The 22,866-nt window shown below is 40.4% G+C and overlaps 1 protein-coding gene across 2 annotated transcripts in view; it reads left to right on the forward strand.

The window, feature by feature from the left end:
- The first annotated feature begins 10,164 nt into the window (after positions 1–10,164).
- The window catches only part of prex1 (phosphatidylinositol-3,4,5-trisphosphate-dependent Rac exchange factor 1), a 99,593-nt gene continuing 86,891 nt past the window's right edge, over positions 10,165–22,866 (forward strand). For both annotated transcript variants that reach the window (XM_055048693.1, XM_055048695.1), the window contains exon 1: positions 10,165–10,500. In XM_055048693.1, the coding sequence (XP_054904668.1) occupies positions 10,357–10,500 (144 nt within the window). In that variant the 5' untranslated portion in view covers positions 10,165–10,356. The remainder of the gene's footprint in view (positions 10,501–22,866) is intronic.

Consider the following 22,866-nt stretch of genomic DNA (forward strand, 5'->3'; position numbering starts at 1 on the left):
CAACCACACCAAAGAAGAAGCAGCAGGTCCAATTATAGTAAAGTGCAGATGATGTGACAGTGCAAGTGCAGAACAATATGGCTGTGTGGGGGTGGGGGGTGTATGTGAGGTTATGATATGTGTGGGAGGGGGCGGCAGGGAGTAATGGCTCTGACGGCTGTGGGGAAGAAACTGTTTCTCAGTCTGTTTGTTGTAGTCCGTATATTCCTGTACCGCTTTCCTAATGGCAGCGGCACAAACAGTCTGTGGCCCGGGTGGCTGGAATCCATGGCTATGGATCCAGCTCTCTTCTTGACCCGGCCTATGTAAATAGAGTCCAGGTCTGGGAGGGGGCATCCCACAATGCCTTGTACTGTTCTCACCACCCGTGTCAGTTGTTTCCTCTCCAGTGCTGTGCAGCTACCATACCACACAGTCACGTTGAGGCAGAGGACGCTCTCGGTCGTTGCCCTGTAAAAGTTCACGAGCAGCCGTGAAGAAAGTTCAGCACGTCTCAGTTTCCTGAGGAAGAAGAGCCTTTGTTGTGCTTTCTTCACCAGGTGGGAGGTGTTGGTATTCCAGGAGAGATCAGACGTGATGTGGAGGCCCACGAACTTGATGTTGTCCACACGCTCCACCTCTTCTCCATCTATGAGAAGGAGAGTGTGACCCGTCCTCCTGGACCTTCTGTAGTCCACAATGACCTCCTTGGTCTTCCCTGTGTTCAGCACCAAGTTATTGGCTGAACACCACTGAGTGAGCTGCAGAATCTCCTCTCTGTAGTGGGTCTCGTTGTTGTCTGAAATGAGACCCACTACTGTTGTGTCGTCCGCAAACTTGACGACTGTGTTGGTGGGGTGGATGGCAACGCAGTCGTGTGTAAACAGGGTGAAGAGAGCAGGGCTCTCTATTCTCACCACCTGAGGCCTGTTGGTGAGGAAGTCTATGATCCAGTGGCACAGTGAAGCAGGCAGCCCCACCTGGAGTAGCTTCAGCACCAGCTTGTCTGGGATGACGGTGTTAAATGCTGAGCTGAAGTCTACAAATAGCATCCTGACGTAAGTGTTGGGATGCTGCAGATGGGTCAGGGTTGTGTGCAGAGTGATGGAGACAGCATCCTCTGTTGACCGGTTCGCTCTGTAGGCGAACTGGAGGCTGTCCAGGTCTGCAGGGATCAAGTGTCTGATGTACCTCAGAAGAATCCTCTCAAAGCACTTCATGATCACCGGGGTCAGAGCGACGGGCCGGTAATCGTTCAGGCTGGTGATGGTCGTCTTCTTCGGTACAGGGATGATGGTGGAAGACTTGAGACACTCAGGAACCATGGTGAACTGCAGGGACAGATTGAAAATGTCCAGAAACACTCCTGCCAGCTGGTCGGCGCACGTTTTCAGCGTCTGGCCTGATACCTTGTCCGGTCCTGTAGCTTTGCGGGTGTTGATCCTCCTCAGGGTGGACGTCACCTGGTGCTGCTGCAGGACGAGATGACAGTAAATGTAACTGTATTAGTCAACATTTTTAAAGCCCCTTTCAAGACCTATTATATATCTATGGGATTGAGGTCTGGGCTTTGATTAGGCCATTCCAGAACACCCAACTTGTTGTCTTTAGACATTAAACCATGTTTACTTACTCTTTGCCCAAAAAAAAAGACTCAAGCTTAGTTTGATTAGAAGTTGAGTTGGCCCATAAAGCCCTAATGAGCTTCCACAAGGGAGGAGACTAAAGATCCAGCAGGTAGGCTAACTTTCAAGCCTGGGAGGCTTACTGGGGAAAAGTTGAGTTTTGAGAACAATGCAGTCTTTCCATGTACGCTCAACTGCATTTGCATCTGGACTTTGACTGGGCCACAAAAACAGGGATAGCCTTTGATCTATATCATTCCATTGCAACTCAGGTTGGATGGTTAGAAATTCTGCTTAAGTTTTTACAATTACAGGACTATGTAAAATACCACGTGATATGGGCTCTTTGCATATGAGAAAAATGCAGCTTTCTTGTTCCCGCTTTGAGTTAACCATGACAGCTAGGAAAGATAAGGTATTTCAGGTGCAAATAAAGCAATACTATGAACATTGTTGTCTTCCTAATATAATGGGTTTTAAAGTTTTCATGGATCTCCAAACGATCCTGAATTAAGAAGAAGGTGGCTTGTTAATATTCGTCGCTACCACTTGAAGCTAACGCCGAACAGCAAAGTTAGCAGCCTTCACTCCGGAACAGCTTCTTCTGCTAAAAACTACCGGGGTGAGATGGATGGTAAATAAAGGAGCCATTTCTGTTATTTCCATGGAACAACTTCTGTATTCAGCCGGAAAGAGCGAATGTATTGGAATGAGTCAACAGACCAGAGCCAGACAGCCGAGCAACTGTTCCGCCTGCACTGCTGTAAACACTGTCCTATATGAGCTCTTCACAAGAAGCATGCGAAAGTAATAAAACGAAATAACACGGAGACCTTAAGGAACACGGCCACACGTTTCTAAAAGCAACAACTTTGAACATGAACAGTTAGCTGAACCAGAACTCGACACCAGAGCTACCCTACTGTTGAGCTTTTTTATTGTACAAGTTTTTTGAGACTCAAAATAGATAATAGTACAAAAAGATACAGTGCAATATGACCACTGCGAGGGGGCTGCAAACATTGAGACAATGTGTCATAATAACGTTACATAAATACAGTGCAAAATGGCACATAATGTAAACTGGCTGTTCTCTGGAGATAGTTTACAAGTTATGTCTAATACGCATGCGCATATGGTTCACGTCATAATGGAATATGACGTGAACCATTATCAAAGGCAGCTTGCTGCTACGGTTTAGTTTGAAGTAAACTTAATTCCAAGAAGAGAAGTCGTAGTGAGCAGAACGTCGTTTCTTGACAGAAAACTTTGAACAAAAAAAAACTTTGAAAAATGGAAGAGTCAAACGGGCAAATGAACAGAAGCATCCACATTTCCATTGACAACCTGGAGGACATTATATTGCCCCGCCTGAACACTTTAACACCAGCACAGTGGACCTTGCTTTCACAGGGTCTAAGGGATTCACATATAACAGCTGTCATGGCTGACATACTTACCAACATTTTTCAACAATGTGTGGAAAATTCACTGACTGTCCTTGTGCCAATATTGGAAGATTGTATGACAAAATGCATGAAGACTAAAATGCCAAATGAAAACATCAGTGTGCATTTGACCAACATGATTTCAACAGAAATGGCCATTGTCCTCGAGGTGTCTCCACCAGAAGAAGTCTGTGAGAGCAGCATGGAGTTGAACTCATTGATGGAACAGGAGGTCTCTGAGAAAGTAACGTCCATTGCAAATGGCATCAAGAGGACCGCTAGTTTTCCTGCAGAACCAGCAGTGTTTGCAAGTGGTTGCATTTCTAACTTGAGAAATTTCAACAAAATGGTTTCCAATGCAGTTCAGTGTCTTCGCAAACACATAAACAGAGTCAGCTCGAGATGCATCGAAAGATATTGGAGTGCATTCACAAAAAAACGAACATCAGGCGTGTCTCCAGCAGAAGCAGAGACTGCCTTTGACCTCACAGAGAGAAGTGTTTCTCCTAGTGTGAAATCTTTCTATTCTGTGGCCTCAGTTAGCGAGAGCATTGCTGAAATCATAGAGAAATATTCTGATGACGCAGGTGATTCGAAAGGTGCAGAAGATGATGCCGATTTTTGCCCAGATCATTTCAAAGTAAACGAGGTTGCAGATGGAATTAGTAAAACGATTATTGACGACCTTCATTACTGTAAGGCTGAAGGTTCAGTTGGAGAGAAAGATCCAAGTTGTTCATGTGCTCCTCATTTTAATTTGAAAAAGATTGTTGGTGATATCAGAAACCTTTTCCGGTCAAAGGGCAAAGCGGATCCTGTTGGAAAAGAAGAAATAGTCAAAAAACCACAATTTTCCAAATTTGCAAAGGATCAGTTTGCCACCATGGCGTCTTCTTTGGAGATCTCATTCAAGGACTCCAGTGACACAAATGTGGTGAAACTGAAACAAGATGTATATATGTCAAACACATTGGCTCGCCTCATGTTTCCTGGATGTGTCCCTGAAGATTCATTAGGGATGAAAACAGACCAAATTTCTAAGCTGGATTTTCAGTCCATCAAACCTCAAATTGACAGACTGTGTGCAGAATTCATGAAAAACCCACAGTTGAATGACAAGATCAAGCAGTTTTCCAAGGAACTGACAGATAAATTATATACTGATATCACCAGTAGCCATTATTGTAACCTTCCTGTTCCTCCTGAAAACATTTCAGAGTCTGTCCTCTCTAGTGAGAACATAAGTGACATTTCTGGCCAAACAGAAATTTGCCCTGAAATCTTCTATGCCAGAACAGAAGACGAGGTGAGGAGATTTCTTCAAAACATTTTTCTTTGGCTCAAAAATGAGGAAATAAATCGCATAAGTGAGAGTGACAGGGTGTCCAATGTGCTCTCAGAGATCAATGATCTCATTGGACAAACACATGAGACCCAAATCCCCAAACCCATGTCTCCAGGAACTGAGAAGGACTCTATCCCAACCATTGGAAGAGAATTCAAAGAGCAGCCTGTATATCCTGTAAAAGCTGAAACTGACTCCTTGATTGATTCATCACTTACAGCACCAGGGACTAGGTATGTCAGATTTGTTGAAGAAATCACTATCATTCCAATTCCAGTAATAAATGAAACCACTGAACAAAAGAAGAAAGATCTCGAGGAATGTATGAAATGCTTTGCGATGAGAGCATTTTTGAACTGCTGGGAGAGAAACGGTGGGCCTGTGAGCACTACAGACATGAAGAGAATCTTGTCTTATCTGTCAGTGGAGATCATACAGGAAATCGCAGACTTTGAAGTCAGTAAGGATAATGACAAGGTTAATGTCTTTGTTACAGACCTCTACCGCGATCTGAAAAATCAGTTTGGCTCGACTAGAGATCTGTGGAAGGCTGCAACATCACTAGATGGCCATCCTCTGCAGGATGCCATTTTGAAATATTTAAGAAAGCACTTTCCCATGACACGCAAAATGAGTACAACTGAGAAGATCACTTCAACACTCACAGACATTTTTTGCTTCCTAAAATAGAGAATCTTGACCTGTCATTAGATCACAGACCACAAACGCAATCTCACGATCACAAAATTCAGGAATAATACAGGTATAGTGCACTATGATTGCAGATCAGAGTTTTCATTTCTGTTTATTATTTATGTTAATTTCAAACTCATTCCTTTATTTATCTCCATTGCTGTTCATTTGTCTTCCCTTCATTCTTTCAGCAACAGATGTTTGAAAGTAGTTCAGCCCAAAGTGGAGGAGTTTCAGGAGTTTCCTAGAAAAGCAGAAGATGAATGGATGGAAGAATGGAAGGATCAAGCTAAATTTAGAAAGGTCAGGGCGTCAAAGTCAAAATCCCAGCCTGGCTTTTTACATCTGGAGTCTCACTGGTTAGGTTTTCGTCGGGTTCTCCGGTTTTTCCTTAAAAAAAAAACATTCATGTATTCCAATTCGGTATGCTAAATACCCAATTTACATTTTCTGTAGACAGAAATGTGAAAAGAGAATGGCCCCTGTCTCCAGCTGAAGTCCTTGAGGACTGCAGCCTTTCGATGATCAAATTATAAGGTCATCAGCAGGACTCTGGATGTACATGATACATACATTGATTAATCAAAAGTATGTATCAAATGTTGACTGACATTCTTAAACCTAGACATATAGGTTTCTCTGGACCTTATAGATTGATTTATATTTAAATGAACATATCTCCATGTCCATGCTTGTCATTTTAATTATTTAATTATTATACAAGTGTGTGAGTCAAATCCTCAAATTTGGGTCACACACACGTGTGTGTGTGTGTGTGTGTGTGTGTGTGTGTGTGTGTGTGTGTGTGTGTGTGTGTGTGTGTACATATACATACATACATTTATATATACATATACATACATACATTTATATATATTTATATATAAGCAAAATAATATTTTAGGTTACAAAATAGGAAAATAGAATGAATTGGTGGAACTAATTAAACTATTAACAATTAATCTAAATCCATTAATTATTTCCATCTCTACTTTAGATATTTTGAATAAACCTTGAATATATTGATTATACCTCAAATATTGTCACCTTTTTAAAATGATAAATAAGTAAATTTTTGCCAAAAGTATTTTTTTGTCTACATCTTATGGAAAAATTAAAAATTGTTTTGTTGTTAAGGTTAGGGAGTAGTGTGAAAGGAAGTTTTTGGTCATTATTTTATATTGCATAAACCTTGCATATATTAAGCAAGAAAATGGTCTCTGAAATAGATCCATCCATCCATCCATCCATCCATTAAATATATTTAATTAAATATATATTCAGTGTTTATTTAATATATCCAAGATTCATTCCATAATTTAACTTTCAATAAATTCAGACAATAGAATACATTGAAAGGTCAATATATATTTAAGGTTTATTCAATAAACCTTGCAAATATTGAATAAACATTGAATATTTTGAATAAACCTTGAATATTTTGAATGAACTCTGGATGTAATTGGTGCTTATTAGTTTCTGTGACACTTTTCATATGAATTTTCAAGTACTGCCACTAGATTGCTTATTTAGAAGAGTCTTCTAAATAAGCAACAGGCATACACAATAATACACGATGCTACAAACTGTCCTTTCTGGCTCTTAACATGGACATGTTAAGTGAATGATGAATATATAAATGAAAGTCAGAATATGTTGATTAAACCTTGTACATATGGATTAAACATGAAATATACTTAACAAAATCTTGATTATAGTAAATAAACCTTTAATATATTGAATAAACCTTGTATGTATTGAATAAACCCAGAATATATTACATATTTTCTTGTCAACTACAATTAGGAAATCAATCACAAGAGACAATGAAATTCATATTTATTTCCTTTAGTGTAATTTGTTGACACACCATGTTATCGTGATACAATTAGCAGAGCACAAATAAAAAAATGGGTGCATGAGACCATATCCTTAAGTAAAAACTATGACAAAAGTGCAGTCTTTATATATTTTTCATCTCCCTGCTGAGAAAAATAAATCCTTAATGGTGTAAAGTAATGGAGAGCAGGGTGAGAGGAAGTCCATCAGCAGCCTATTGTGGGTTGTAAATAATATCCTGATGAAGATGAAGGAGTGATGGAAACGGACATATCCTCTGTCTCTTCTTCTGTTCTGACCCCGTCCAAATCCTCATCCTTCCATTGAAGGTTCTTGATGGTTGAAGAGATTTAACTTTGAGCTATTTCAGTGGTTGAGCTGATGCTTCACACATTTAGCTACATTGGAAAAAGTTGAGATTCACCTGGGAGCAATTTATCACTTCAGGACAGATTTAGAAAATAGTCTCTGAAATCCATCCGTCCGTCTGTCCGCCGGGAGACATAGTCCCTCCAGTGTGTCCTGGGTCTTCCCCGGGGCCTCCTCCCGATCCTGACTAGATGCCGAGCTACCTCAACTGGCTCCTCTCGATGTGGAGGAGCACTGGCTCTTCTCTGAGTCCCTCCCAAATGACCGAGCTTATCACCCTATCTCTAAGGGAGAGCCCAGCCACCCGACAGAGAAAACCTATTTCGGCCGCTTGTATCCGAGATCTCATTCATGACCATAGTTGAGGGTAGGAACGTAGATCGACCGGTAAATCAAGAGCTTCACTTTTCGATTCAGCTCTCTCTTCATCACGATGGACTGGTACAGCGCCTGCTTCACGGCGGATGCTGCACCAATCTCCCACCTCCCCTGGGACGTGTTCGAAGTTCTGCCGGAGATGGGAGTTAAAGCTTTGTCTCACCCCGCCAGACATTCCCAGCAGACCCTCACAACACGTTTGGGCCTGCCAGGTCTGACCAGAATCCTCCACCAAAGCCAACTCACCACCAGGTAGTGGTCAGTGGACAACTGCGCACCACTCTTCACCCAAGTGTCCAAGACATACGGCCGCAGATCCGTGAAATGATGACAAAATCGATCATTGAACTGTGGCCAGGGTGTCCTGGTTCCAAGTGCACATATGGACACTCTTATGCCTGAACATGGTGTTCGCTACGGACAATCTGTGACGAGCACAGAACCCCACACAAATTCAGATCGGGAGGAGCGTTCCTCCCAACCACACCCCTCCAGGTCTCACTGTCATTTCCTATGTGAGTGTTGAAGGCCCCCAGAAGAACGAGGGAGTCCCCAGGTGGGGCACTTTCCAGTACCCCTTAAGGACTCCAAAAAGGGTGGATAGACTGAACTGTCGTTCAGCCTCACACTCCAGCTCCGGCTCCTTCCCCACTAGAGATGACATTCCACGTCCCAAGAGCCAGCTCCAGGGTGGGGCCCCGGTGACCCGCGTCCGGGCGAGGGAACACGAGATCCAATCTTCCTATTCATCATCGGGGTCTTCAGGCTACAGTTTGTCTGGTCCCTCACCTAGGACCTGTCTGCCTTGGGTGACCCTACCAGGGGCCTGAAGCCCCAGACAGCATAGCTCTTAGGATCATGGGACACTCAAACCCCTCCACCACGATAAGGTGGCAGCCCGAGGAGAACTTATGACAACTTATTCAAGCATTTTGCATATTTGAGACTTCTGGACCAAACCTATACTTAAATGTTGTGGAGGTCAAGACAAATAATCAAAGATCTGTAATAAATTTTGATCTTCATAAACAATTGAAAATGTAGGAAAAAGCAGAGATTGATGCATCACTTTCTACAAACGCATTTGCAATGTGTTTGTAGAAATGAGAAATTGCTTTTTTCTTCATTTTCTTTTATCGTGTAATCCACATTGATCTGCAATGTTGCTGAAATGTGCTATGCAAATGTAGCTGAGTTAATTTTATTTATTTCTTTTTCTTTTTCTTGTGAACTTTTTCAGAACACCTTTTTGTTGAATTGATATGTTCCTGTAAGAAACATGCAGCAGGCTATTTCTATTTTATACTGTTTTATTTTATTTTTGGTTCCTAAATATTGTTCTGGTTGGACGGTTATTAGTGTTGCACAAAGCAAGGTTCTGTGACATAGCTGCAGCAGCCAGGCAGGAGCTGCCTAAGTGAGCTGCTGGTAAAATGTGTGCTAAAGATGTGCTAATTCTACTGCTCACTTTTTAACATTTTTAAAATGTTAAAAAACATTTTTAACATTTTATAATGTTAAAAAATAGTTCTCACAGTTTTGTGTTGCATAAAAATATAATGTTAACTGTCTTTAAGGGTTTTAAAAAACTTTGGGTTTGGTTAAAAATAAATTATTACTTATAAAGGTTGTCTGTTTATTTTCCCTCCAAAATGTGTTTGTTGGGCTGTAATGATCTGACTTTGTGCACCATACCCCCAATGGTTGAATGTGTCTCACACTGTGTTTCATAGGAATAAACTGAACCCGATCCTGATTCCAGTGTCCTGATTCCTGATCCTGTTTTACAAATGTTACACAAATATATTTGCATTGCCTTGCCGTATTTATGCACTGCATCAGCCTAAAACTAATGCACCTTCAGTTATATCCACCAGAGGGCGATTTTCTCCTAAATTTGTAAGGCTAGGCGGCCATCCCAAACGAAAAGAAACGCTCAAGATTTACAATTTACATAGTAATTTAAAAAGAATTAACACGTCGTAGCATTTTCTCCACAAATTTTAAATATAATGATTTAGTAAATTGTATTTTTAAGTCTCTGCTAAACAATTAATGCTTGCCTTAACATGGTAGCAAAAATCGGATCTTAATTCTTGCAAAGGGTTCAGTAGCTTTATTTTCTTTTAACATTTTAGTAAATATTTAGGCATTCTCTCTTGCGGTTGTTTTTTACACTTCAACTTTTGTTTCTGTTGTTGTTAAAGTTAACTAATAATTTGTTTCACCAATCACCAGGGTAAGCACAGTGCATATGTTGTTTTAATGTTTTGTGAATTTGTTGTTTTAATGTTGAGGTACCAGGGTGTGCCGCTAGTTTATTTACTCTGTCGTTTCTCCGGCTGCCTCAGAGGTAGAAGTTAAGGTGCAGCAGCAGCGTTTGTTTGAGAGCTCATAGCGGTGGCTCCCCCTCTCTTTCTCTTTCTCACCACTAGGCGCTCTTTCTCTTTCTGCTTCTGGTTTGCTTACTTTTTTTTCGCCTGAACTTTACTTGCAGTGTGCGTATGTTGCCTCGAGCATCACAGCTCTACGAGTTGTTTTGGAGAACTTCCTTCGGCGAGATGGACTGAACCAGGTCTCCTGTTAGGAGTGCGGATACTTCAAACAGAAGACGCGTGTTTTGAATTTTAACTATTTTTTCTTTTATTTTATTGAGAGATTTATTCCTGTTTTCTCCATCATGGAAGAGAACGAGGGGCATCATGAGAACGGGGTTCACGTCGTGAAGGACTCGGACAGACAGCAGCGGCTCCGGCTCTGCGTTTTGAACGAAATACTCAACACAGAGCGGGAGTATGTCCGGACACTGCTCTTCCTTCAATCGGTAAGTTTGACATTTATCCCTCTCTCTGTATATCTGTCGCACTGCGTGCTGATATCCAATTTCCTCTGTTTGCAAAACAAAGCGGCACAAATTACTACCGACTTGGGTGCAGCACTGACTACTCTGGTTTCTGCCACTCCACTTAGACAGATGTGAATCCATGTTAATGTTTGTAGTCCGACACAGGTTATGGTTGTTTTGTTTTGAATCGTTAGATCACATCACGTCGTTTAAGGACCTGACCTTCCGATTAAAAAATTGTAAGATAATTTTTTTCTAAGCGCTATAATAGAGGGATGGACATTTATAGCATCGTTTATCATTTACTGTGATAAATGTCCTATCATGATAAGAATTTTGATATCGATATCAAAATAAGATTCAATTAACTATGTTTAAAGTCCCTCAAAGCTGTAAATTGCTGGGATTTTTAATTTCATATTTTTTCATCAAGAGTATCAATAAAACCCCATACATTTGTAAATATGCTTAAATGCAGTTAGTGATACAAATCACACTTTTTAATGTGACTGCTGTCAAAAGGAGGCATATTACACATTTTTTCCAAGAGCAATACTTGTGTTTGTGGAGTTATGATTGTTGTGCCATTCAGTCACCTAAAGGAGTAATAAATAGTTCATATCAACAGTTTTATGATTATCAAAATAGTACTATAAAATATTGTGATAAGTCCATATCACCCAGCCCACAATGAAACTCAAATGAGAAAAGTGCTTAAGTTAAACACATTGTCTTAAAGCATGTGTCTCTAATTTTAATGAAGCTAAACAGAGAATCATAGTATCTCTGGTTGGCTGGCTTTTTGTGCATTTAGTTAATCTGGAGGGGAACAAAATCAGATTCTTTTACAATTGAACCAATCAGAACATTTCTGATTTGGATATTTAGTTCATTAATGTTATGAGCAAGACTGCTAAATTCACCTCTAATTTGTGTGCTAAAGCTCGCGTCTGACACGCTGAAAGGTGGCATGAATTCAAAGGAGCTTTGCAAAAACAAAAAGATAATCACAGCCATTGAGCTGCAGTTCCACGCTTTCCCCAGATTTGGATAAGAAACTTTTTTTTTTTTTTTTAGCAATTTCTTATTCAGTCATTGTTCAGGATCTCCTTTCTGAATTAACTTATTGGTCATTTGTTTATTTTTTATTTTTGCACGTTCCTATCAGCCTTAGGCAGTAGTTTCCTTCCCACCTGCAAGTGACTATTCAGCTCATCGCTTTTTGCTGTCGACTTGCAAAGCCTCTGCCATGTCACCTCAGTTACTTGTTCATTGTAGGTGGCGCCTGCCTCCAGCTGTGACCAGATTATGGATGTGTGGGCTGCATAAGTATTATTATAGTACAATGCTAATTGCTGAGGGGAAATTCCCCTCTTTTACTGGCCCCCCTTCCCTCTCTGTAGAAGAAAAGTCAGAGGTCAGGCTCAAATGCAAAGCCTCACCCTGGAGCAAATGGCCTATTCAGTTTCTGTCCTTTGGCTCCTTGCTGGTTTAGGTCAAAGACTGGTTGTTACCATTCTTACCCATACAGACGTATTTATTAGCATCCAGATAATTCCTGGCTTTTTCCTGTTTTCATTGTCTGGTAGATATTTGTCAAGCTTGGCGGGCGTTGGTTCCCTCTTTCCTCTGTGCTGTCGCATGTTAAGGACTTCCTTAAAGTTCTTCTTGCCTACAGAGCCGCATCCTGTCACTCAGAACATGCATGATCAAAAAAAAAAAAAAAAAAAAAAAACAGCCATGTGATGAAAACTTATTATTCCACTTTTACTTTTATAGCACTCATGTTTTGGAAATCTGTGTTGGATGTTTTCTCTGGATGGACTCATCACCAGTGTAGACCCAGATCTGAACCTCATTGTAGCACAACACAGAATGAGGTTCAGTGTTACACCATATAAAACCCACTGGGTATTAGTAAAGTGGCTGGTGGGTTTGGTATGGCAGTGGCAGTGATAGGCGAATGACAACAAACTGATTATGAAATCAAATTGTTAGTTGTGTTTTCCTGATTCTGCACTTTGTTTTTTTCCCAAACCCAGATAAACTGTGAAACTTATTCCCCGTTTTGAGAGCTGTACAAGGAAACATCAGCAGAAATGGAGTGTGAGGTTTTTACCTCAAGGTTTATAAGCCAGTTGATGCCACAGTGCTGTCCTACATGCTGAATGTTGGTGAAGTCTGTAAAATCTGATAATGTGTCACTAAAGTTATGATGTGACTGACAGGGCTTCAGCTGCCTGCCTCCACATTTTTATTTTACTGTACCTCTATGAGCAACCTCTTTGAAAACGACTTAAATCTCTGATTTTTCTGCAGAGTCCCTCTTAGCTTCTCCTTCTCTTCCACTGATTGTTTTCCTTATTGCTGGGGTGATTTTGAGCATTTTCATGTTCCAGATTAAACAGTATTTCAAAATAGACCCTTGATATTCCTCTGACTTTGTGCTCTTTAACAAACTTTTGGACGCTTCACAGTTTCTTCATCAAAATGACAGCACTGATTCTGAATGTTCCAGTTATAGATTCTCACAGGCTATGACCTTTAGTAAATCTCTTGGTTCCAAATATTTAAAATGACCTGAATGTAATTGCTTTTGACAAAAGAGTTCTATCAAAGTTTTAGGATGTGATTACTGTAGACCTCATCCTGGAGGCAGAGTTTTCTGTGGAGTGTAACTTTACACCATTGTGACAGTCGGATGGGAACTTTCAGTGTTTTTTTAAAAAAATGAAACAGTTTCACTGACACACTAAGTGGATGGTTATCCAGCTTGGGCCTCTCAGCTGTTCTGCATGTCTCTCATCCCTTGGCACTTACCAATTCCAACAACCTCATCCAAATGTGCATGCAGGGATGTTGTGAGGTGAGGAAGGGGAAGGAAGGATGGAGCCAATGGGGATTAAAACGACTGTGTTTGCTCAGCATTATTGCTTAAAAATCTATTTCAGTCTTAGAGCAGAGTGGAGGACATCTGATTTGAACTTTTCCAAGTTTCTGCTGATAACGCATGCTTTACTGCGCTACGTGCTCTAATGCTGATGTGTGAATTCAGCTAGATTTTGTTTTGATGTGTGACTGTTGAGGTTGAGGACTGTTGAAACCATTCTTGCAGTTTAAAGTGCTTTTATTAAGAGATCTCTGTTTAGTCCACTTTAATTGACTTGTTTGCCTGGAAAGTGATTTGTTTTGGGGGAGATGTGAATGCTCAGACGAACTCTCCTTAAGAAATTAACTCTGGTCCTACAAACCTCGGTTGAGTTTGGTTGAAGAGAACTCTGGTGCAGTTTGGATGTGTGTGTGAACACCAAGCAAACAGTAGACTGGAGATGCAGAAAAAAATGATTCTGTAATTACATTCCTTGTCCTGGAAATCAATTCAAAATGCTCAAACATTGATTCAAGTTTGCTTAATTTTTTGAAAAAATTAGTTTTGCATAATTGATATGTTTTATTTCAGATAAAGCCAGACAGCTAAGCTAACTTAAAGCTAATTTAAGATGCAGAATTATATGCAAAATTTATTTTTGTGGTTTTTACCTACAAAAAGAGAAATCCTACAAACTAAAATCTGCCGCTTCTCCAGTTTTGTTTGCATTGGGTGAAGAAGGAAGCTTTAACTTAATGTCTTGTTCAGAAGTTGTCATGTTGTTCCCTTCAGTGGTTCTTGGTGCAGCGCCCCCATAGGTGAGAAGAAGAACAGTTTTTTAAATTAGTTTGGTTTGTTTGGCACAAAGTGTGAAAGTGAACTGCAGCAGCTGAAAATGTTACAAATGTTCCCAATCAATCAAACTGAGTCTACAATAGATTTTAGAAGTATCATGAGCTTGTTAAACTGTTTTTCCATAGAATCTCATACCTGCTCACATCCAGTGACTGCAAATCTGCTGAAATGTTGTTTTCATCTACGTCTTGATGCGTTTCTTGCTGTTGTTTGGACAAGCAAACAGGATGACACATGTCCAGGTCCGCACACAAACACAAAGAGCCATCGGGCTGAAGCTAGAGGAAGACAGACATACAGGAAGTGGCTCTGAGCTTCTTCCACTTGCTGAAGCATGTGTCTGTCTCTTTCTCTCTCTTTTTTTTTTTTTAAACCCCATCTCTGTTTCACCACTCCTGCACTCTCCACTCTGTGGGAAAGACCAGCATCAAATTTCTCTTGGCTGGAGAGTATAAATAGCTAAAGATTCTAACTCATCTTTGTCACAACCCTGGTGGTTTCAGCTCACTGCAGCACGGCTATAGTCAGATAAACACTGACGCATTCAGCGGGATGGAAAAGTGACCTGTTGAGATTTAGCAGCAGGTACAGCAGCTATTTGGGCTTTGTGACTTTTTTATTTTAACAAGGCTTTAAACTCTGCTTCTGAGCATTACCTGAAAACCAAACTCATTAACGGTTCAGCAAAACAACTCTTAGCTTGGGACAATTCTGGTGCCTTGAAGTCAAAGTATTGCACCAGTCAAAGTCACTATAAAGGAGCTGAGATAATTGTCTGTTACTGCTTTATCTGGCTGTGCTTTTTATAGTCATGTGTGTTGATAAGCCATTTCTTTAAGGCATGAGACTGCAGTAGGAATTTTAAGAATTCAAGTTAACAAGTCTGAGCCACTGTTAGCCCCTAAGATATAATCTACAAGCAAAAAAAAAAAAGAAAAAGAAAAGAAAAACCCACTCAGCCTTTTCTTCAAGAGACTGTTGCAGATTCTTCCTGTGGTACAGTAGAAAGCCACCATTGGTTTGCTTAGTGAAACAGGCGGTGCTGTAAGAAGTCATCATCTCTTTATCAGTCATCAGATAATACAGTGAAAAAGCACCACTGTGCTTCTTCACTGTTCCACACTGGAACAGAAGACAGTGAAGATGTGTAGAAAAGCCTTCAGTGTTATTCAGTGTGTTGATTGATGGGATGTGAGTTTGAACATCTACTTTCTCACGATGGCTCCAGTAATGCTGCTGAGTGTGGATGAGACAGCAGGCAGATGGCGCTGTTTTTTCCTTCTCAAATGCAACCAGGAAAAAATTTTGAGATTTTAACTTTTCTTCAGAAGAGCACATTTAGAAAAGAAGGTCTGTTTGCAAGTTGCCAAAAAAATTGGTTAGGAGTCGCAGCTGACATGTGAAGCAAGGCGCTCTGGTCAGATGACACCAAACTGTACATTCAGACTGACATCCAGTTTGAGACACGGTGTAGTCAACATCATACTCTGGGAATGCTTCTTCTCATCAGGGACAAGAAAGCAGATTCGATTACAGGGATGGATGGAGTGAATGTTCACCTTTCACCTTAAACATGCAGTCAGAGTAACAGCTGTTTGGTTTAAAACAACCTATATTCATGTGTTGGAATGGCCTTGTCAAAGTCGTTTTCACTTCTTTTAGTTTTACCTCATCAGTTGAATGAGAAGTAGATTTATCTAATTAAGTCCTGAGGAGGTTGGAATGTCAGTTTTTATGATATATTTGTCTAATCTATGATAACATGTAATAAATCTGAACATCAGTTGTTTTCCTCTGGTAATTGAATAGTTTTGTGTGTAGACAGACTCTTAATCATTAGCTTCAATTTTACTGTCTCTGATTTCATTATTCATGATGGCTACTGATGTTTTCTGGAGCTCATTTGTACCAGAACTTTCATTTTGAAGTGACTTTACTGTGGTGTCACTCATAAAGTTTTGTGTGACACAAATACTTTGACTATTTCTGTAAAAATCTCCCACATGTTTATGGAGACTACAGTTTTGTCCCCACATCCCTCTGTACCTTTATGGAAGGAATTACCAGTATTGTAATGTGTATTTTTATTCTACTTGCCTTATATCAAGCCTCTGCATGTGATTCATTATAATCTCTAAGCTCTTTTGTACCTGTGGCTCCAGAGGAGGTAGAATACCAAATGACACGAGAAACATTTCAGTGGAAACTTAAACTGTCTCGTTTGCAACAATAGCTGCCCAGATCAGAAGCTGTGATAGTATTTGGGTCAGCTGCTTCAGCATTTTCAAAGCTATAAAAACCTTTATTTTTCCACAACATAAAGAGATTTAACCTGCTGCTTTCTGTCTTTTACTGATCAGAGAACGCTCTGTAATAGCTGCCTACATGTTTTCCCAAATTACCATTTTTGTGTTGTCCTGGGCCCTAATTCATCTCTTTGCCTCTACTTAATCTTCATGGTTGTGCAGACTATTTATGTCTACCTGGTTGAATACGAGGTTGGGCTTGTTTTGTTCATTGATGTATTGACATTAATCTTTTAAAACATGGTCCCGTGTCTTTTCCATGGTCCCGTGTCTTTTCCACCTTGAGGGGGTCTGGTGTCGATGCACGGTTCTCTGTCAGCTCACTCACCGTCACGCTGTGATTCAGTCTGTCAACCTTACGTCTGTCTGCACCAAAAACACACTTCCAAATGTCCAGATGGCCTTTGCAATCTGGTCCATGATGTTATCTGCAAATCACCAAGTCACCTGTCAACAGTAAGCCACATTTATAGAGACTAAGGCAAACTAGAGTCAAGCCTTTCCTGTTGACACAATATGTCAATTATAGCTTAAAGCAAATGGTAGAGTTTTAAAACCTGACATCAACAAATGAGTTATCTTAACTCTGAATGCTACCCAAACACCTGACATATAGATATTGAATAACATCATCAGCATTTTGAAAGAGCCTCCCTGGTTTTGCATCAACACTATCATATGATGTTGCTGTGGGGTCGGCGAGGCATCGGCCTCAGACAGGAACTCCCTGACTCAGTGTTCCTGTCCTTCCTCTGAGGTCCTGTCCTCGCTGCAACCCCCAGTGGAGTTTAGTTTCTGCCCATATGAGCCCTCAAAGAACCTTGAAGCTTATAGTCCTTCAAAGCGGAAGTGAGCAAGATGAGGAGCAGAAAAGGGGGGAAAGAAAAAAAGCTGAATGAGGCTCAAAGACGACTTTGTGTTTTGGCAATTGGGTCTGCCAAAAAGAGTTTCTCTTGGAAGACAGCTAGAGACTGGCTGGTGGGTGAAGGAGGAGCGATGGGATCTTGTTTTTTCCTTGGGAGGGGTAGCTGAAGAGGGATGTAAATTACAGCTTCTGGGAGAAAGAGAAGTCTGCCATGGTTTGCCTGGGTCCCTCATTGTGGCAACGCCACGGGCCTTTTTTGGGCTCCGCTGGTCTCCGGCTACAAAGACGGTATTTCTTCAGTTATTTATTGGATTTCATGCCATGTTGGCTCCAAAATGGCCCCATCCCTTCTGCAGAACTGCCCTGTCTCCCTCTGTGGTTGTTACCCCAGTCCTCCTCCTTTTAAAAGAGAGATGCTTAATGGGTCATTGTTCTTGGCCTGTTGTTGTTTTCTCTTGTTTGAGGAAGGGAAGGGAAGAGAGTTTCAGACTAGTGACCTGAGAACCACATAGAAAAGTCCTGGATCTGGGATTCAATCGGAGGGCTGTTACTGAAGGAGTGAGAACCGCAACAAATTGAAAAGGGGGCTCTCAGGGCCTGCGTGGAAAAAAAAAACCCTGACAAGTGTTGGAGCTTGCTCTTGATATACAGAACCAGAACCAGATAAATGGGAGAAAAAAACAACCAGCTTCTCTATTCAGAAAGTAAAGTAATAATGGAGAATTGTTTTCCATTATGAGCAAAATTGTCCTGATCAGTCTTTTGGGATTCATTGTTCCATCATATAAAAAAAAGACATACATTGCCTTTTGGCTATTTGCATTAAGAAATAAATTAATTACTGACATGATAAATTAAAACAAGCTCAATAATTTCCATTTGTATGATTTGTCGCTTTTTTCTTTTCTCTCTATCAAAAAACTGGATTATGAAAGTCTTCAGTCTGATGTTTTGAGCAATTTTATTTTACGGAGACTTGCATTTTTATGTCATTGTTATATTACTTGAAAACAGCAATGTTATTGCTTATCATAATAACTTCTGGGATAATTTATTGTCCAGCTAAATTTGTTATTGTGACAGGCATAATTACATTAAAGCTTCCAAAAGGCTTAGTTGAAATTTATTGGCAGATTCTTTTGAAAAATGTCACAATATAATGACATGATTTCAGAAAACCTTGTGCTGGAAATATAAAGACTGAGGAATATTGCATTGGCAGTATGAGATATGAAACCTGTGCTTACAACACTGATGTCTTTACAATTACACCATTACAAGCTGCCTTGTTTAATCAGTCTTACACACAAATATTAGTGTGTTACGCACACTAATGTTGCGCTCTGTGTTGTACAGGTCTGGGTCAGATGGTATAAACAGGGAGAATATTTATTACGCTGTGTGATCACCAGTCGAGTGACCTTCAAATATTCACTGTAGATTAACAATGAATGCTCTGCTTCTACCTGAGACCTGACTCTTCATAAACATCCCCTTCATTTTCCATACCGTGAACTCCAACAGCATAAGCTCTGTCTGAGTCTGAGTCCCATGTTGCAGCTTGATCCACTTTGACATTTCTTCACTTCTCTCTAGTTATTTCCCTGCTGGTTTCTGTTTTTTTGTAATTATGACAGTGTAGAGTTTCTTGGGTTATGAAATCCATTGCAGTAATTAGGACTGAGGCTGATATGAAGCCTTCTGAGAAGTTACCATTTATTTTTAAGCATGTGTCTGTCTCTTTGTGTTTGTGGCTCCAATCCAAATCGAGGTCGTTGGCTCGAGGTCGCAGGTGGACTGATAAACAGACAGACTGTCAGTCAGGACAGAGGCAGACAGGAAGCCAGCAGAGGCTCTTCCCTGCCCGGTGAAGCAGACAGTACACCACATCAGCATATGGTCCATCTCTGTCTTCACACTTTATCGTCTTAGCTTCCCTTGCTCGTAATGACACTCTGGGTGCTCCTTAAATGAGAAAAAGCTTGAGGTCACGTATGCCTCAGGTTCAGTTGTGACTAGAGACCCACCAATCAGAGATTTGTGGTCTCAAGTTTTTATAGCTTTAACCATTTTTCTTGCCTTCTTCCTGTTTAGCAGTCAGTAACTTACAAAAGTAGCTTTTCAGACAGCTTTAGGAGCTTATTTTAAGTCAGTAATTCTTGAATATTGATTGAAAAAAAGTTCTTGTTCCACAAACAGATTATTTCACCTGTAGAAAAAAAAATTCCCATGTTGTCAGTAGAATAATCTGCAAGTAGAACTATAACTTTTTCAATAATATTTAGGAAATATAATTTAGGAATTATAACAAGTTCATATATCGTACTAAAAAGCTACTTGTATGTTATTTTTTGTCCTATTTCAAGTGTAGTAAGATATTGGCACTATAAATCAGACCAAAATACTTGCAAAGATTTAGTGTTTTTTTTTTTTTTGTCTTTGTTAACAAAGGTAGATAACCATTTAAGCAGTCTTTGACTTCCTAACTACTTAGCATGATTAGCTTGGTTAGTCTTCTTAGCTTAGTTAATCTTAGCTCTGATATTTGTTGTACTCTATACATTCTGGAATCTCCTGAAGTTTGCTTTGGCTCACTTTTCTTCCTGAACGTCAAATTAACATCTTTGGGTGACTTCCTCTAGTTGTATGTAGAAGAAGGTAAGTGCTGTAGAATCTGAATTAATATCCAGAATAACTTTAAATCGCTTCTCATATCTTTGTTCTTCCTCTGACTTCATTTTTAAATGCCCTACATACATGCACTAACGCTGAGTCTTCCCTCAGCAAGAGCATTCACACCACAGAGCGTTGTGGTTGGAGGAATCTGGTAGAAGTTTTGCATGCTGCCTTCACTGCCATGTTACCTGTGAGGTAGAGCACTTCCTGATTGTTGGTTAATTCCTCAAAAAAGACTTTATAGCTCAAACCTGCTTTCAAACCTGAGTTTGAATGCAATCGAGTTAGAGGCCAGCCATATGTGTCATGTACTTCCTTTTAAGAAAAAGCCACACATCCTGTCCAAAAATGACATCTGGTTCTTTTGTGTTGTGAGGCAGTGCTTTGTTCTGCTGGCTGTTTGTCCTTCTTTCCCCGCCAGGTCAAACGACTGATTCTTCACCCGAAAACCTCTTGTAATTGATTTGCTGTCTTAATTTTATTTTAAACATCAACTTTTGTTCTTTGTAATTGCAATGTTTTCACTTCCTTGTTTGCATGCCGCACAAAAGGAGAGAAGTGTACAAACCTCGTCTTTTGCATAATTCTTTTTTTTCAGAATTTGTTGCTCTTAATTTGTTCCAGGATCCTGTAGGAAACCCCGACCTTGGTTCATCCAGCTTAGGTGACTTGGCAGCGAGTAGCACCAGTCAGCTTCCACATAGCTCTGGAGACTGGTGGAGTTTTTGACATGCATCCGGCACCCCTGCACATGAAGTGTTTTAATCTGTTCCATTTAAAGAGTTGGTTCCCAGAAAGCGTCTTGCATGATGCTGGGGATCATCGAAAGGCAGACTTTAAAATTGCAGAAGCAGCTTCAATTGACCTCAGTTGTGCAAACTCTAACCACACAAATGTGCCTCTCTTTGGTTTTAGTCCTTAATCTGCTGTGAGCCAGCTGATCACTGCCATTTATGTTTCCTGTGGGCCTCACAGTGACTTTTCACCAACCTTCTTTCTGACCTGCACCTGATTGTTGGCTGGATGTTTTCCTCTTGCAGAATTGTAAACTGCTTTACTGGCTTCAGGAAAACCCATTTTTCTTAGATAAAGTGTGAAAACACCCTTGTACAACAGTTTGTTCGGAAGGAGTGTGTGGGCTGTAAAAAGGGTAACAAAAGTTTATGTGCTGCACAAAGGCAGAAAGGTTGCTACTGGGATCTTGGAGTTGATTGGAACTGCATTTGCTGTAGTGCATTTTTTATATCGATATGTTTCCATTTTCTTCTCATTCTGACCTTTTACAACTACAGGGCTGTGTAGTTGTGAAGTGGAGGAAAAACATCTATTGTTTTGGGATTATGTTTTTTTCGCAAATCAAAATCGTAAAAGATGAGTTGTGTTCGTTCCCATCTCAGTCAACATTTGTGGAGCTTTTGTGCAGTTACAGCAGCAAGTCTTGATTGTGCAGCACCGATTGCAGTTTTCTGACAGATACTGATTTTGGCTGTTGCAGTTGGTAACAGTGGCATGTCTATAGTTAATCGCACATATGGAGATATGACCTGTTGGTCCGGTCTGCCCGTCAGCCCTCTCTCACAGCAGAACAATGAGTCAATGGCTGGTTTTCAGAACTTTCTAGATAAGATTGGTTTCTCATTTAAATGTTGACCATTGCTGATCCCCCAATAGTAAAGAGTTATTGGGAAACCGGGCCGATTTATCAGATAAATCTTTACCATTTTTGCCTGTCTGGAGGCTAAAATCTTTTCACATTCCTCTTTTCTAAGTCGCTCAGGCTCAGATTGAATGAAGAGTGTTTGTGTACTGCAGTTTTCAAGTCTTGTAATAGAATTGGATTTGGGTCTGCACCTTGGGCCGTTCTATCTCATCATGGATATCTGATGTAAGATATTGCATTGCAGCTTAGACTGTATGTTTTCCTGTTGTAATCTCTGCCAGGTTTTCTCCAGGATTTTCCTTTATTCATGCTGACCTGCTTCGCATGATGTGCTCTGAGTGATGTATGGAGTTAGTTTTCTACCACAAATGAAGACCAGCAGCTGCCTTTGTTACTTTTTATGTAGAGATGCAGAGAGGAAATTTTATAGAGATAGTCTCCTTTTGTAAATAGGTTAACTTGTAGCGCTGGATTTTAGTGAAGGGTGTCTGATTACAAATGTTTTGATTTTTGAAAACAACATATTTTGTTCAGTCTCTGTGTGTGTGAGCGTTTGGATTTATTTGTGCTGTTAAGGAGAATGTTACATTTGGTTTCTGTTCCAGACTAATGCAGAGATTGCTGAGGATTTCAGAGCTGGTAGATGTGAGTGTGCTCCATGTCAATTTGAAGTGTCAGCTTCCGCTGCAAAAGATGCTGTACATCCCTGGGTTCACCACGGTGACAATCCTTGGTGTATTCTGTGTATTTGCGTTCTAATGCTCTGCGGTCTAATGCTCATGGTTTTGTTACTCGTCGCCGGTGGGATTGCGTCATGAGTAGTTTCCCCTCCCGACAGCACGAGGTCCCTTCCTGGCAAGAGACCCTAATGTTCAATATCTCTGTTTTGCTGCAGCTGAGCCCCATCTGCACTCATCTGACTCATTAGTGTGAATCCCAGGGAATCAAAAAAAATTTTTTTTTGATTCTGACAAACTATTATTATTGCACTGAGAGACACCTTTTCTTTTTTTAGCTTCTGGTAACAAGGTACCTTAGACATGCAATGTGAGCAGCAGGGGAGGAATGGCTTTAACATGCAAAGGTGCTACCAGAAAAAGTTTGGATGCAGGAA

The sequence above is a fragment of the Poeciliopsis prolifica genome, unplaced genomic scaffold, assembly GCF_027474105.1.
Source record: "Poeciliopsis prolifica strain line A6 unplaced genomic scaffold, Auburn_PproV2 SCAFFOLD027, whole genome shotgun sequence".
NCBI classification, from domain to species: domain Eukaryota; kingdom Metazoa; phylum Chordata; class Actinopteri; order Cyprinodontiformes; family Poeciliidae; genus Poeciliopsis; species Poeciliopsis prolifica.